A 16126-nucleotide genomic window follows, 5' to 3' on the forward strand; every position below is an offset into this window, starting at 1 on the left:
GCCATTACTGGGGGAGGAGACTACAATCTATTACTCCCTGTTATCAGCCATTACTGGGGGAGGAGACTACAATCTATTACTCCCTGTTATCAGCCATTACTGGGGGGAGACTACAGTCTATTACTCCCTGTTATCAGCCATTACTGGGGGGAGACTACAATCTATTACTCCCTGTTATCAGCCATTACTGGGGGAGGAGACTACAATCTATTACTCCCTGTTATCAGCCATTACTGGGGGAGGAGACTGCAATCTATTACTCCCTGTTATCAGCCATTACTGGGAGGAGACTACAATCTATTACTCCCTGTTATCAGCCATTACTGGGGAGGAGACTGCAATCTATTACTCCCTGTTATCAGCCATTACTGGGGGAGGAGACTACAATCTATTACTCCCTGTTATCAGCCATTACTGGGGAGAGACTGCAATCTATTACTCCCTGATATCAGCCATTACTGGGGGGAGACTACAATCTATTACTCCCTGTTATCAGCCATTACTGGGGGAGGAGACTACAATCTATTACTCCCTGTTATCAGCCATTACTGGGAGGAGACTACAATCTATTACTCCCTGTTATCAGCCATTACTGGGGGGAGACTGCAATCTATTACTCCCTGTTATCAGCCATTACTGGGGGAGGAGACTACAATCTATTACTCCCTGTTATCAGCCATTACTGGGAGGAGACTACAATCTATTACTCCCTGTTATCAGCCATTACTGGGGGAGGAGACTACAATCTATTACTCCCTGTTATCAGCCATTACTGGGGAGGAGACTGCAATCTATTACTCCCTGTTATCAGCCATTACTGGGGGAGGAGACTACAATCTATTACTCCCTGTTATCAGCCATTACTGGGGGAGGAGACCACAATCTATTACTCCCTGTTATCAGCCATTACTGGGGGAGGAGACTGTAATCTATTACTCCCTGTTATCAGCCATTACTGGGGGAGGAGACTACAATCTATTACTCCCTGTTATCAGCCATTACTGGGGAGGAGACTGCAATCTATTACTCCCTGTTATCAGCCATTACTGGGGGAGGAGACTACAGTCTATTACTCCCTGTTATCAGCCATTACTGGGGGAGGAGACTGCTATCTATTACTCCCTGATATCAGCCATTACTGGGGGAGGAGACTGCAATCTATTACTCCCTGTTATCAGCCATTACTGGGGGAGGAGACTACAATCTATTACTCCCTGTTATCAGCCATTACTGGGGGAGGAGACCACAATCTATTACTCCCTGTTATCAGCCATTACTGGGGGAGGAGACTACAGTCTATTACTCCCTGTTATCAGCCATTACTGGGGGAGGAGACTGCTATCTATTACTCCCTGATATCAGCCATTACTGGGGGAGGAGACTGCAATCTATTACTCCCTGTTATCAGCCATTACTGGGGGAGGAGACTACAGTCTATTACTCCCTGTTATCAGCCATTACTGGGGGAGGAGACTACAATCTATTACTCCCTGTTATCAGCCATTACTGGGGGAGGAGACTGCAATCTATTACTCCCTGTTATCAGCCATTACTGGGAGGAGACTACAATCTATTACTCCCTGTTATCAGCCATTACTGGGGGAGGAGACTACAATCTATTACTCCCTGTTATCAGCCATTACTGGGGAGGAGACTGCAATCTATTACTCCCTGTTATCAGCCATTACTGGGGAGAGACTGCAATCTATTACTCCCTGATATCAGCCATTACTGGGGGAGGAGACTACAGTCTATTACTCCCTGTTATCAGCCATTACTGGGGGAGGAGACTGCTATCTATTACTCCCTGTTATCAGCCATTACTGGGGGAGGAGACTGCAATCTATTACTCCCTGTTATCAGCCATTACTGGGGGAGGAGACTACAATCTATTACTCCCTGTTATCAGCCATTACTGGGGGAGGAGACTGCAATCTATTACTCCCTGTTATCAGCCATTACTGGGAGGAGACTACAATCTATTACTCCCTGTTATCAGCCATTACTGGGGGAGGAGACTACAATCTATTACTCCCTGTTATCAGCCATTACTGGGGAGGAGACTGCAATCTATTACTCCCTGTTATCAGCCATTACTGGGGGAGGAGACTACAATCTATTACTCCCTGATATCAGCCATTACTGGGGGAGGAGACTGCAATCTATTACTCCCTGTTATCAGCCATTACTGGGGAGGAGACTACAATCTATTACTCCCTGTTATCAGCCATTACTGGGAGGAGACTACAATCTATTACTCCCTGTTATCAGCCATTACTGGGGGAGGAGACTACAATCTATTACTCCCTGTTATCAGCCATTACTGGGGAGGAGACTGCAATCTATTACTCCCTGTTATCAGCCATTACTGGGGGAGGAGACTACAATCTATTACTCCCTGTTATCAGCCATTACTGGGGAGGAGACTACAATCTATTACTCCCTGATATCAGCCATTACTGGGGGAGGAGACTACAATCTATTACTCCCTGTTATCAGCCATTACTGGGGGAGGAGACTACAATCTATTACTCCCTGTTATCAGCCATTACTGGGGAGGAGACTACAATCTATTACTCCCTGTTATCAGCCATTACTGGGGAGGAGACTACAATCTATTACTCCCTGTTATCAGCCATTACTGGGGAGGAGACTGCAATCTATTACTCCCTGTTATCAGCCATTACTGGGGGAGGAGACTACAATCTATTACTCCCTGTTATCAGCCATTACTGGGAGGAGACTACAATCTATTACTCCCTGTTATCAGCCATTACTGGGGGAGGAGACTACAATCTATTACTCCCTGTTATCAGCCATTACTGGGGGAGGAGACTACAATCTATTACTCCCTGTTATCAGCCATTACTGGGGGAGGAGACTACAATCTATTACTCCCTGTTATCAGCCATTACTGGGGGAGGAGACTACAATCTATTACTCCCTGTTATCAGCCATTACTGGGGGAGGAGACTACAATCTATTACTCCCTGTTATCAGCCATTACTGGGGGAGGAGACTACAATCTATTACTCCCTGTTATCAGCCATTACTGGGAGGAGACTACAATCTATTACTCCCTGTTATCAGCCATTACTGGGGGAGGAGACTACAATCTATTACTCCCTGTTATCAGCCATTACTGGGGAGGAGACTGCAATCTATTACTCCCTGTTATCAGCCATTACTGGGGGAGGAGACTACAATCTATTACTCCCTGTTATCAGCCATTACTGGGGAGGAGACTACAATCTATTACTCCCTGTTATCAGCCATTACTGGGGAGGAGACTACAATCTATTACTCCCTGTTATCAGCCATTACTGGGGGAGGAGACTACAATCTATTACTCCCTGTTATCAGCCATTACTGGGGGAGGAGACTACAATCTATTACTCCCTGTTATCAGCCATTACTGGGGGAGGAGACTACAATCTATTACTCCCTGTTATCAGCCATTACTGGGGAGGAGACTACAATCTATTACTCCCTGTTATCAGCCATTACTGGGGGAGGAGACTACAATCTATTACTCCCTGTTATCAGCCATTACTGGGGAGGAGACTGCAATCTATTACTCCCTGTTATCAGCCATTACTGGGGAGGAGACTACAATCTATTACTCCCTGTTATCAGCCATTACTGGGGGAGGAGACTACAATCTATTACTCCCTGTTATCAGCCATTACTGGGGGGAGACTACAATCTATTACTCCCTGTTATCAGCCATTACTGGGGAGGAGACTGCAATCTATTACTCCCTGTTATCAGCCATTACTGGGGAGGAGACTACAGTCTATTACTCCCTGTTATCAGCCATTACTGGGGGGAGACTACAATCTATTACTCCCTGTTATCAGCCATTACTGGGGGGAGACTACAATCTATTACTCCCTGTTATCAGCCATTACTGGGGAGGAGACTGCAATCTATTACTCCCTGTTATCAGCCATTACTGGGGGAGGAGACTACAATCTATTACTCCCTGTTATCAGCCATTACTGGGGGGAGACTACAATCTATTACTCCCTGTTATCAGCCATTACTGGGGAGGAGACTACAATCTATTACTCCCTGTTATCAGCCATTACTGGGGGAGGAGACTACAATCTATTACTCCCTGTTATCAGCCATTACTGGGGGGAGACTACAATCTATTACTCCCTGTTATCAGCCATTACTGGGGAGGAGACTACAATCTATTACTCCCTGTTATCAGCCATTACTGGGGAGGAGACTACAATCTATTACTCCCTGTTATCAGCCATTACTGGGGAGGAGACTACAGTCTATTACTCCCTGTTATCAGCCATTACTGGGGAGGAGACTACAGTCTATTACTCCCTGTTATCAGCCATTACTGGGGGAGGAGACTACAGTCTATTACTCCCTGTTATCAGCCATTACTGGGGGAGGAGACTACAATCTATTACTCCCTGTTATCAGTCATTACTGGGGAGGAGACTACAATCTATTACTCCCTGTTATCAGCCATTACTGGGGGAGGTGACTACAATCTATTACTCCCTGTTATCAGCCATTACTGGGGGAGGAGACTACAATCTATTACTCCCTGTTATCAGCCATTACTGGGGAGGAGACTACAGTCTATTACTCCCTGTTATCAGCCATTACTGGGGAGGAGACTACAATCTATTACTCCCTGTTATCAGCCATTACTGGGGGAGGAGACTACAATCTATTACTCCCTGTTATCAGCCATTACTGGGGAGGAGACTACAGTCTATTACTCCCTGTTATCAGCCATTACTGGGGAGGAGACTACAATCTATTACTCCCTGTTATCAGCCATTACTGGGGAGGAGACTACAGTCTATTACTCCCTGTTATCAGCCATTACTGGGGGAGGAGACTACAATCTATTACTCCCTGTTATCAGCCATTACTGGGGGAGGTGACTACAATCTATTACTCCCTGTTATCAGCCATTACTGGGGGAGGAGACTACAATCTATTACTCCCTGTTATCAGCCATTACTGGGGAGGAGACTACAGTCTATTACTCCCTGTTATCAGCCATTACTGGGGAGGAGACTACAATCTATTACTCCCTGTTATCAGCCATTACTGGGGGAGGAGACTACAATCTATTACTCCCTGTTATCAGCCATTACAGGGGGGAGACTACAATCTATTACTCCCTGTTATCAGCCATTACTGGGGGAGGAGACTACAATCTATTACTCCCTGTTATCAGCCATTACTGGGGAGGAGACTACAATCTATTACTCCCTGTTATCAGCCATTACTGGGGGAGGAGACTACAATCTATTACTCCCTGTTATCAGCCATTACTGGGGGAGGAGACTACAATCTATTACTCCCTGTTATCAGCCATTACTGGGGGAGGAGACTACAATCTATTACTCCCTGTTATCAGCCATTACTGGGGAGGAGACTACAATCTATTACCCTGTCTTCGGTCTGAAGTGGATAATAATCTTTATTTTTATATAGCGCTAACATATTCCGCAGCGCTTTACAGTTTGCACACATTATCATCACTGTCCCCGTTGGGGCTCACAATCTAAATTCCCTATCAGTATGTCTTTGGAATGACACAAGTCGACGACATACTCGGCTCTGCCACACATGTGAGCGGTGTTGGTGTGCTGCGCCCCAGGGGTCAGGTAGGAGCGGTGGGTGAGTGGGTCCCGGGGCTCCTCCAGGTGCAGTCACCGCTCACCGTGTTGTTGCGCCCCGGTCCTCACTGCCGCCCCCTCCTTACATACGTGCAGGAAAGCGGCAGCCCGGTTTTATCATGGCGGCTGCCGGCGCCGGACACCATCAATCCCATGAATAAAAGAGCGGATTCCTGCATGTGTGAGATCTCATCCTTCAATTATATGGGCATGCTGGGGCTTGTAGTGAGAAGGTAGGTATCACAGATATCATTGACCACACTTCCTTTTTTTTTTTTTTTTTTTACTTATGACCACTGTTTGTCCACCCTCCAGGGTCTGTGTTCAGGGTCTGTTCCCACCCTCCGGGGTCTGTGCCCACCCTCCGGAGTCTGTGCTCGGTGTCTGTGCCCACCCTCCGGAGTCTGTGCTCGGTGTCTGTGCCCACCCTCCGGGGTCTGTGCTCGGGTCTGTGCCCACCCTCCGGAGTCTGTGCTCGGTGTCTGTGCCCACCCTCCGGAGTCTGTGCTCGGTGTCTGTGCTCACCCTCCGGAGTCTGTGCTCGGTGTCTGTGCCCACCCTCCGGGGTCTGTGCTCGGGTCTGTGCCCACCCTCCGGGGTCTGTGCTCGGGTCTGTGCCCACCCTCCGGAGTCTGTGCTCGGTGTCTGTGCTCACCCTCCGGGGTCTGTGCTCGGTGTCTGTGCTCACCCTCCGGAGTCTGTGCTCGGTGTCTGTGCTCACCCTCCGGGGTCTGTGCTCGGTGTCTGTGCTCACCCTCCGGGGTCTGTGCTCGGTGTCTGTGCTCACCCTCCGGAGTCTGTGCTCGGGTCTGTGCCCACCCTCCGGGGTCTGTGCTCGGTGTCTGTGCTCACCCTCCGGGGTCTGTGCTCGGTGTCTGTGCTCACCCTCCGGAGTCTGTGCTCGGGTCTGTGCCCACCCTCCGGAGTCTGTGCTCGGGTCTGTGCCCACCCTCCGGGGTCTGTGCTCGGGTCTGTGCCCACCCTCCGGGGTCTGTGCTCGGGTCTGTACCCACCCTCCGTGGTCTGTGCTCGGTGTCTGTGCCCATCCTCCGGAGTCTGTGCTCGGTGTCTGTGCCCACCCTCCGGGGTCTGTGCTCGGGTCTGTGCCCACCCTCCGGAGTCTGTGCTCGGGTCTGTGCCCACCCTCCGGGGTCTGTGCTCGGGTCTGTGCCCACCCTCCGTGGTCTGTGCTCGGAGTCTGTTCCCACCCTGTGGGGTCTGTGCTCAGGGTCTGTGCCCACCCTGCGGGATATGAGCCCTCCCTGCAGTCCCTGTTCTTGGTGATTGTGCCCGGCTTTTGTCCAGCCTTCAGGGTCAGTTTCCGGCCTTTCTGGGGTCTGCGTCGTCTGGTCCTTGCAGCGTTATGTAACGTCGCGGCCTCTTTATGTAACACCCAGCAGATTAACCGCTTATATAACAGGAGGCCAAATATTGAGCTGTGTAACCCCTTATGTTCCAGATCCCTCCCCACTGACATGGCGTCTCCTCGCGCACATATTCTCGCCGGGCGTTGCACTCGCTGTTAGTGTGGAGGGCGCAGGACGGTGTCTGTGCAGGACACAGATGGCGATAAGTAGGCAGACACACTATGACCTATATTCAGGGGTGACTGCTGGATAGATCCTGGTGGGAAAGGTGTCGGGGGTGCACGGACTGTCCGCCCATCGTTACACCGCTCCCATCCACCCCACTGGATACCTGCCCTAATCTCCCTCCTGAGCGCCCCCTACTGGATGCTGCCCAAATGTTCACTTATTGTGAGGAACGTCTCAGATTTCTTCTCTCTTTTGCAGAAAAGTCTCAGAGCGCCGCACTTGGTGCAGAAAATTCTGACCACGGCTCCGGTGGTGAGGATGAAAGGAAATGCTCATCTACCTCAGAGCAGAGCGAAAAGGGGGAGAAGGCGACATCAAATGAGGAGGAAATGAAGAAACGATTACAGAAGCCAACCAACATGAGGAGGAACATCAGGTGAGAATATGCGGGGGCGGGTCTGATCTCATAGTGCGGGGGCAGGTCTGATCGCATAGTGCGGGGGCGGGTCTGATCGCATAGTGCGGGGGCAGGTCTGATCTCATAGTGCGGGGGCGGGTCTGATCTCATAGTGCGGGGGCGGGTCTGATCTCATAGTGCGGGGGCGGGTCTGATCTCATAGTGCGGGGGCGGGTCTGATCTCATAGTGCGGGGGCGGGTCTGATCTCATAGTGCGGGGGCGGGTCTGATCTCATAGTGCGGGGGCGGGTCTGATCGCATAGTGCGGGGGCGGGTCTGAGCGCATAGTGCGGGGGCGGGTCTGATCGCATAGTGCGGGGGCGGGTCTGATCGCATAGTGCGGGGGCGGGTCTGATCGCATAGTGCGGGGGCGGGTCTGATCGCATAGTGCGGGGGCGGGTCTGATCGCATAGTGCGGGGGCGGGTCTGATCGCATAGTGCGGGGGCGGGTCTGATCGCATAGTGCGGGGGCGGGTCTGATCGCATAGTGCGGGGGCGGGTCTGATCGCATAGTGCGGGGGCGGGTCTGATCGCATAGTGCGGGGGCGGGTCTGATCGCATAGTGCGGGGGCGGGTCTGATCTCAGTGCGGGGGCGGGTCTGATCGCATAGTGCGGGGGCGGGTCTGATCGCATAGTGCGGGGGTGGGTCAGATCGCATAGTGCGGGGGCGGGTCTGATCTTATAGTGCGGGGGCGGGTCTGATCTCATAGTGCGGGGGCGGGTCTGATCTCATAGTGCGGGGACGGGTCTGATCTCATAGTGCGGGGGCGGGTCTGATCTCATAGTGCGGGGGCGGGTCTGATCGCATAGTGCGGGGGCGGGTCTGATCGCATAGTGCGGGGGCGGGTCTGATCTCATAGTGCGGGAGCGGGTCTGATCTCATAGTGCGGGGGCGGGTCTGATCTCATAGTGCGGGGGCGGGTCTGATCGCATAGTGCGGGGGCGGGTCTGATCGCATAGTGCGGGGGCGGGTCTGATTTCATAGTGCGGGGGCGGGTCTGATCTTATAGTGCGGGGGCGGATCTGATCTTATAGTGCGGGGGCGGGTCTGATCTCATAGTGCGGGGGCGGGTCTGATCTTATATTGCGGGGGCGGGTCTGATCTTATAGTGCGGGGGCGGGTCTGATCTTATAGTGCGGGGGCGGGTCTGATCTCATAATGTGGGGGCGGGTCTGATCTCGCAGTCCATGGGGGCGGGTCTGATCTCGCAGTCCATGGGGGCAGGTCTTACCTCGCAGTCCATGGGGGCGGGTCTGATCTCGCAGTCCATGGGGGCGGGTCTGATCTCGCAGTCCATGGGGGCGGGTCTGATTTTGCAGTCCATGTGGGCGGGTCTGATCTCGCAGTCCATGGCGGCTCGTCTGATCTCGTAGTCCATGTGGGCGGGTCTGATCTCGCAGTCCATATGGACGGGTCTGATCTCGCAGTCCATGGGGGCGGGTCTGATTTCTCAGTCCCTGGGGGCGGGTCTGATCTCTCAGTCCATGTGGGCGGGTCTGATCTCGCAGTCCAGGGTGGCGGGTCTGATCTCGCAGTCCATGGGGGCGGGTCTGATCTCGCAGTCCATGGAGGCGGGTCTGATCTCGCAGTCCATATGGACGGGTCTGATCTCGCAGTCCATATGGACGGGTCTGATCTCGCAGTCCATGTGGGTGGGTCTGATCTCGCAGTCCATGTGGGCGGGTCTGATCTCGCAGTCCAGGGTGGCGGGTCTAATCTCGCAGTCCATGGGGGCGGGTCTGATCTCTCAGTCCAGGGGGTGGGTCTAATCTCGCAGTCCATATGGACGGGTCTGATCTCGCAGTCCATGGGGGCGGGTCTGATTTCTCAGTCCCTGGGGGCGGGTCTGATCTCTCAGTCCATGTGGGCGGGTCTGATCTCGCAGTCCAGGGTGGCGGGTCTGATCTCGCAGTCCATGGGGGCGGGTCTGATCTCGCAGTCCATGGGGGCGGGTCTGATCTCGCAGTCCATGGGGGCGGGTCTGATCTCGCAGTCCATGGAGGCGGGTCTGATCTCGCAGTCCATATGGACGGGTCTGATCTCGCAGTCCAGGGTGGCGGGTCTGATCTCGCAGTCCAGGGTGGCGGGTCTAATCTCGCAGTCCATGGGGGCGGGTCTGATCTCTCAGTCCAGGGGGTGGGTCTAATCTCGCAGTCCATATGGATGGGTCTGATCTCTCAGTCCAGGGGGCGGGTCTGATCTCGCAGTCCAGGGGGTGGGTCTGCATTATGCCCACCTGTATGAACACACAGTGGTTGGGGTTGGGTCCTCCTATGTGTGACGCACTGAATAATGACACTTGTCTCGCTGTGACGCAGGAAGCTGCTCCGTGAGGATCAGTTGGAGGCGGTGACCAAGACCGCACAACAGGAGGAGCTGGAAAGACGGAAGCGTCTGGAGCAGCAGAGGAAGGACTACCCCGTACCCCTGATCCCTACGCTGCCTGCTGGCTCTCTGGACTTCCTCACTGGTACGGGCGCAGGGGCTGATTGGGGCCAGGAGGGACGGTAGAGCCGGGACCACCACTAGAGTGATGTGCAATTTACTTTACAGAAGAGATCGGGCTGAGGACGGCAGACGTGTCACACATTGTGGGGAACCAGGAGATCATCTGCCTGGACAGCAGCAGCGGGGACAGCGAGGACGAGGCCCAGAGGAAAGTTCTGGCTGGTGAGGACATACGTTGGGGGGTGTAAGGCCTCGGAGGCTTCTCTTCAGTGTTTGGTCCGAGGGTCTGGGAGTGAACGTACCACAACTCCCATCATTATCACTCTCCCTCTTTGTGTGCTCCTTACAGAGGTGATCGAGCTGAGCTCGGGGGAGGAGGAATCTCTGCAGACTGTGGACACTGGCGATTCCACTAGTGAAGTCGATGACGCTGATCTCGGGGGTGAAAACAGCGGCTCCCACGTCAATGACACTTTGAACCTGCCGGATGCCTTTGGACAGGTCCTTGTCAATATTAACCACCCGCCCAATGAGAAGGACATTTTCCTGGCACCACAACTGGCCGGATCTGTGAAACCACATCAGGTGAGTGCACGGCCTCCGTTCTGCTTCTAATGACTCCCCCATGTCTCCTGCTGTGCCATGTAACCCCCAATATCTGCCGTTCTCTCCTGGGCAGATTGGGGGCATCCGCTTTCTGTACGATAACCTCGTGGAGTCTCTGGAGAGATTTTCCAGCAGCAGTGGGTTTGGCTGCATCCTGGCGCACAGCATGGGATTGGGCAAGACCCTGCAGGTCATCTCGTTCCTGGACGTTCTCTTCCAGCACACGCCGGCCAAGACCGTGCTGGCGATTGTACCGGTGAGGAGCTCTCGTGTTTCATTACCTGGGTATCCACATATTGCAAAACTATGGACAGCATCACAGCCAGAGTATAGTCATATAGTAGTGAAACCTGCAAGGAGGCTAACACAAAATGTCATCGATGAAAGCAAAACGTGGCCTCGAGCTAAAGGCCCAGAATCAGGTCTGATCATTCTACAGGTTATAGATAGGATTTAATAGGCAGCATCACCTGAGTTACCTCCTGTATTATACTCCAGAGCTGCACTCACTATTCTGCTGGTGCAGTCACTGTGTACATACATTACATTACTGATCCTGAGTTACCTCCTGTATTATACTCCAGAGCTGCACTCACTATTCTGCTGGTGCAGTCACTGTGTACATACATTACATTACTGATCCTGAGTTACCTCCTGTATTATACCCCAGAGCTGCACTCACTATTCTGCTGGTGCAGTCACTGTGTACATACATTACATTACTGATCCTGAGTTACCTCCTGTATTATACTCCAGAGCTGCACTCACTATTCTGCTGGAGCAGTCACTGTGTACATACATTACATTACTGATCCTGAGTTACATCCTGTATTATACCCCAGAGCTGCACTCACTATTCTGCTGGTGCAGTCACTGTGTACATACATTACATTACTGATCCTGAGTTACATCCTGTATTATACCCCAGAGCTGCACTCACTATTCTGCTGGTGCAGTCACTGTGTACATACATTACATTACTGATCCTGAGTTACATCCTGTATTATACTCCAGAGCTGCACTCACTATTCTGCTGGTGCAGTCACTGTGTACATACATTACATTACTGATCCTGAGTTACATCCTGTATTATACTCCAGAGCTGCACTCACTATTCTGCTGGAGCAGTCACTGTGTACATACATTACATTACTGATCCTGAGTTACCTCCTGTATTATACTCCAGAGCTGCACTCACTATTCTGCTGGTGCAGTCACTGTGTACATTCATTACATTACTGATCCTGAGTTACCTCCTGTATTATACTCCAGAGCTGCACTCACTATTCTGCTGGAGCAGTCACTGTGTACATACATTACATTACTGATCCTGAGTTACCTCCTGTATTATACTCCAGAGCTGCACTCACTATTCTGCTGGTGCAGTCACTGTGTACATACATTACTGATCCTGAGTTACCTCCTGTATTATACTCCAGAGCTGCACTCACTATTCTGCTGGTGCAGTCACTGTACATACATTACATTACTGATCCTGAGTTACATCCTGTATTATACTCCAGAGCTGCACTCACTATTCTGCTGGAGCAGTCACTGTGTACATACATTACATTACTGATCCTGAGTTACCTCCTGTATTATACTCCAGAGCTGCACTCACTATTCTGCTGGAGCAGTCACTGTGTACATACATTACATTACTGATCCTGAGTTACATCCTGTATTATACCCCAGAGCTGCCCTCACTATTCTGCTGGTGCAGTCACTGTGTACATACATTACATTACTGATCCTGAGTTACATCCTGTATTATACCCCAGATCTGCACTCACTATTCTGCTGGTGCAGTCACTGTGTACATACATTACATTACTGATCCTGAGTTACATCCTGTATTATACCCCAGAGCTGCACTCACTATTCTGCTGGTGCAGTCACTGTGTACATACATTACATTACTGATCCTGAGTTACATCCTGTATTATACTCCAGAGCTGCACTCACTATTCTGCTGGTGCAGTCACTGTGTACATACATTACATTACTGATCCTGAGTTACATCCTGTATTATACTCCAGAGCTGCACTCACTATTCTGCTGGTGCAGTCACTGTGTACATACATTACATTACTGATCCTGAGTTACATCCTGTATTACACTCCAGAGCTGCACTCACTATTCTGCTGGTGCAGTCACTGTGTACATACATTACATTACTGATCCTGAGTTACATCCTGTATTATACCCCAGAGCTGCACTCACTATTCTGCTGGTGCGGTCACTGTGTACATACATTACTGATCCTGAGTTACATCCTGTATTATACTCCAGAGCTGCACTCACTATTCTGCTGGTGCAGTCACTGTGTACATACATTACATTACTGATCCTGAGTTACATCCTGTATTATACCCCAGAGCTGCACTCACTATTCTGCTGGTGCAGTCACTGTGTACATACATTACATTACTGATCCCGAGTTACATCCTGTATTATACTCCAGAGCTGCACTCACTATTCTGATGGTGCAGTCACTGTGTACATACATTACATTACTGATCCTGAGTTACCTCCTGTATTATACTCCAGAGCTGCACTCACTATTCTGATGGTGCAGTCACTGTGTACATACATTACATTACTGATCCTGAGTTACATCCTGTATTATACCCCAGAGCTGCACTCACTATTCTGCTGGTGCAGTCACTGTGTACATACATTACATTACTGATCCTGAGTTGCATCCTGTATTATACTCCAGAGCTGCACTCACTATTCTGCTGGTGCAGTCACTGTGTACATACATTACATTACTGATCCTGAGTTGCATCCTGTATTATACTCCAGAGCTGCACTCACTATTCTGCTGGTGCAGTCACTGTGTACATACATTACATTACTGATCCTGAGTTGCATCCTGTATTATACTCCAGAGCTGCACTCACTATTCTGCTGGTGCAGTCACTGTGTACATACATTACATTACTGATCCTGAGTTGCATCCTGTATTATACTCCAGAGCTGCACTCACTATTCTGCTGGTGTAGTCACTGTGTACATACATTACTGATCCTGAGTTACCTCCTGTATTATACCCCAGAGCTGCACTCACTATTCTGCTGGTGCAGTCACTGTGTACATACATTACATTACTGATCCTGAGTTACATCCTGTATTATACTCCAGAGCTGCACTCACTATTCTGCTGGTGCAGTCACTGTGTACATACATTACATTACTGATCCTGAGTTACATCCTGTATTATACTCCAGAGCTGCACTCACTATTCTGCTGGTGCAGTCACTGTGTACATACATTACATTACTGATCCTGAGTTACATCCTGTATTATACTCCAGAGCTGCACTCACTATTCTGCTGGTGCAGTCACTGTGTACACACATTACATTACTGATCCTGAGTTACCTCCTGTATTATACCCCAGAGCTGCGCTCACTATTCTGCTGGTGCAGTCACTGTGTACATACATTACATTACTGATCCTGAGTTACATCCTGTATTATACTCCAGAGCTGCACTCACTATTCTGCTGGTGCAGTAATTCTGCAGGTGATATAAGATGACTGGTTTACCTATATAGGAGGGGATGTGCTCTTAGCTTTGGACCTCCTTAATGTTGGGGTCTTATATGGTAATTTCTCTTGTCAGGTGAACACTCTGCAGAATTGGCTAGCTGAGTTTAATATGTGGCTTCCTGCTCCTGAGTCGTTACCTCCTGATCACGACCCTGAGTTTGTGCAGCCACGAGCGTTCAAAGTTCATACGCTGAATGATGAGCACAAGTAAGTGTCTCCGCTCTGTGTGTGTGGGGAAGTTACTGCATATCTAAGTCTGTGGGTTCCCTGGGGTCTGACCCCACCAGTGCCGGGTATGTGGGTGCCTGAGTGACCCTGGGTTGGACCCCACCAGTGCCGGGTATGTGGGTGTCCCAGTTTGGACTCCACCAGTGCTGGGTATGTGGGTGCCTCGGGTTGGACCCCAGCAGTGCTGGCTTTATGGGTGTCCCGGGTTGGACCCCAGCAGTGCTGGCTATATGGGTGTCCCTGGGTTGGACCCCACCAGTGCTGGCTATATGGGTGTCCCGGGTTGGACCCCATCAGTGCTGGCTATATGGGTGTCCCGGGTTGGACCCCACCAGTGCTGGGTATGTGGGTGTCCCGGGTTGGACCCCATCAGTGCTGGCTATATGGGTGTCCCTGGGTTGGACCCCACCAGTGCTGGCTATATGGGTGTCCCGGGTTGGACCCCACCAGTGCTGGCTATATGGGTGTCCCGGGTTGGACCCCACCAGTGCTGGGTATATGGGTGTCCCGGGTTGGACCCCATCAGTGCTGGCTATATGGGTGTCCCGGGTTGGACCCCACCAGTGCTGGCTATATGGGTGTCCCGGGTTGGACCCCATCAGTGCTGGCTATATGGGTGTCCCGGGTTGGACCCCACCAGTGCTGGGTATGTGGGTGTCCCGGGTTGGACCCCATCAGTGCTGGCTATATGGGTGTCCCGGGTTGGACCCCACCAGTGCTGGCTATATGGGTGTCCCGGGTTGGACCCCACCAGTGCTGGGTATGTGGGTGTCCCGGGTTGGACCCCATCAGTGCTGGCTATATGGGTGTCCCGGGTTGGACCCCACCAGTGCTGGGTATGTGGGTGTCCCGGGTTGGACCCCATCAGTGCTGGCTATATGGGTGTCCCGGGTTGGACCCCACCAGTGCTGGGTATGTGGGTGTCCCGGGTTGGACCCCATCAGTGCTGGCTATATGGGTGTCCCGGGTTGGACCCCACCAGTGCTGGCTATATGGGTGTCCCAGGTTGGACCCCACCAGTGCTGGGTATGTGGGTGTCCCGGGTTGGACCCCATCAGTGCTGGCTATATGGGTGTCCCGGGTTGGACCCCACCAGTGCTGGGTATGTGGGTGTCCCGGGTTGGACCCCATCAGTGCTGGCTATATGGGTGTCCCTGGGTTGGACCCCATCAGTGCTGGCTATATGGGTGTCCCGGGTTGGACCCCACCAGTGCTGGGTATATGGGTGTCCCGGGTTGGACCCCATCAGTGCTGGCTATATGGGTGTCCCGGGTTGGACCCCACCAGTGCTGGGTAGGTGGGTGTCCCGGGTTGGACCCCATCAGTGCTGGCTATATGGGTGTCCCTGGGTTGGACCCCACCAGTGCTGGCTATATGGGTGTCCCTGGGTTGGACCCCACCAGTGCTGGCTATATGGGTGTCCCGGGTTGGACCCCACCAGTGCTGGGTATGTGGGTGTCCCGGGTTGGACCCCATCAGTGCTGGCTATATGGGTGTCCCGGGTTGGACCCCACCAGTGCTGGGTATGTGGGTGTCCCGGGTTGGACCCCATCAGTGCTGGCTATATGGGTGTCCCTGGGTTGGACCCCACCAGTGCTGGCTATATGGGTGTCCCTGGGTTGGACCCCACC

At 51.9% G+C, this 16126-nt stretch overlaps 1 protein-coding gene across 1 annotated transcript in view; it reads left to right on the plus strand.

Moving 5' to 3' along the window:
* RAD54L2 (RAD54 like 2) overlaps positions 1-16126 on the plus strand; it is a 65124-nt gene that overhangs the window by 37797 nt on the left and 11201 nt on the right. The window contains exons 3-8 of the mRNA XM_069736056.1: positions 7457-7634; positions 9976-10127; positions 10211-10327; positions 10455-10690; positions 10785-10967; positions 14341-14474. Coding sequence (XP_069592157.1) covers positions 7457-7634; positions 9976-10127; positions 10211-10327; positions 10455-10690; positions 10785-10967; positions 14341-14474 — 1000 coding nt within the window. The remainder of the gene's footprint in view (positions 1-7456; positions 7635-9975; positions 10128-10210; positions 10328-10454; positions 10691-10784; positions 10968-14340; positions 14475-16126) is intronic.

The sequence above is a fragment of the Ranitomeya imitator genome, chromosome 8 (assembly GCF_032444005.1).
Source record: "Ranitomeya imitator isolate aRanImi1 chromosome 8, aRanImi1.pri, whole genome shotgun sequence".
Taxonomy (NCBI): Eukaryota; Metazoa; Chordata; class Amphibia; order Anura; family Dendrobatidae; genus Ranitomeya; species Ranitomeya imitator.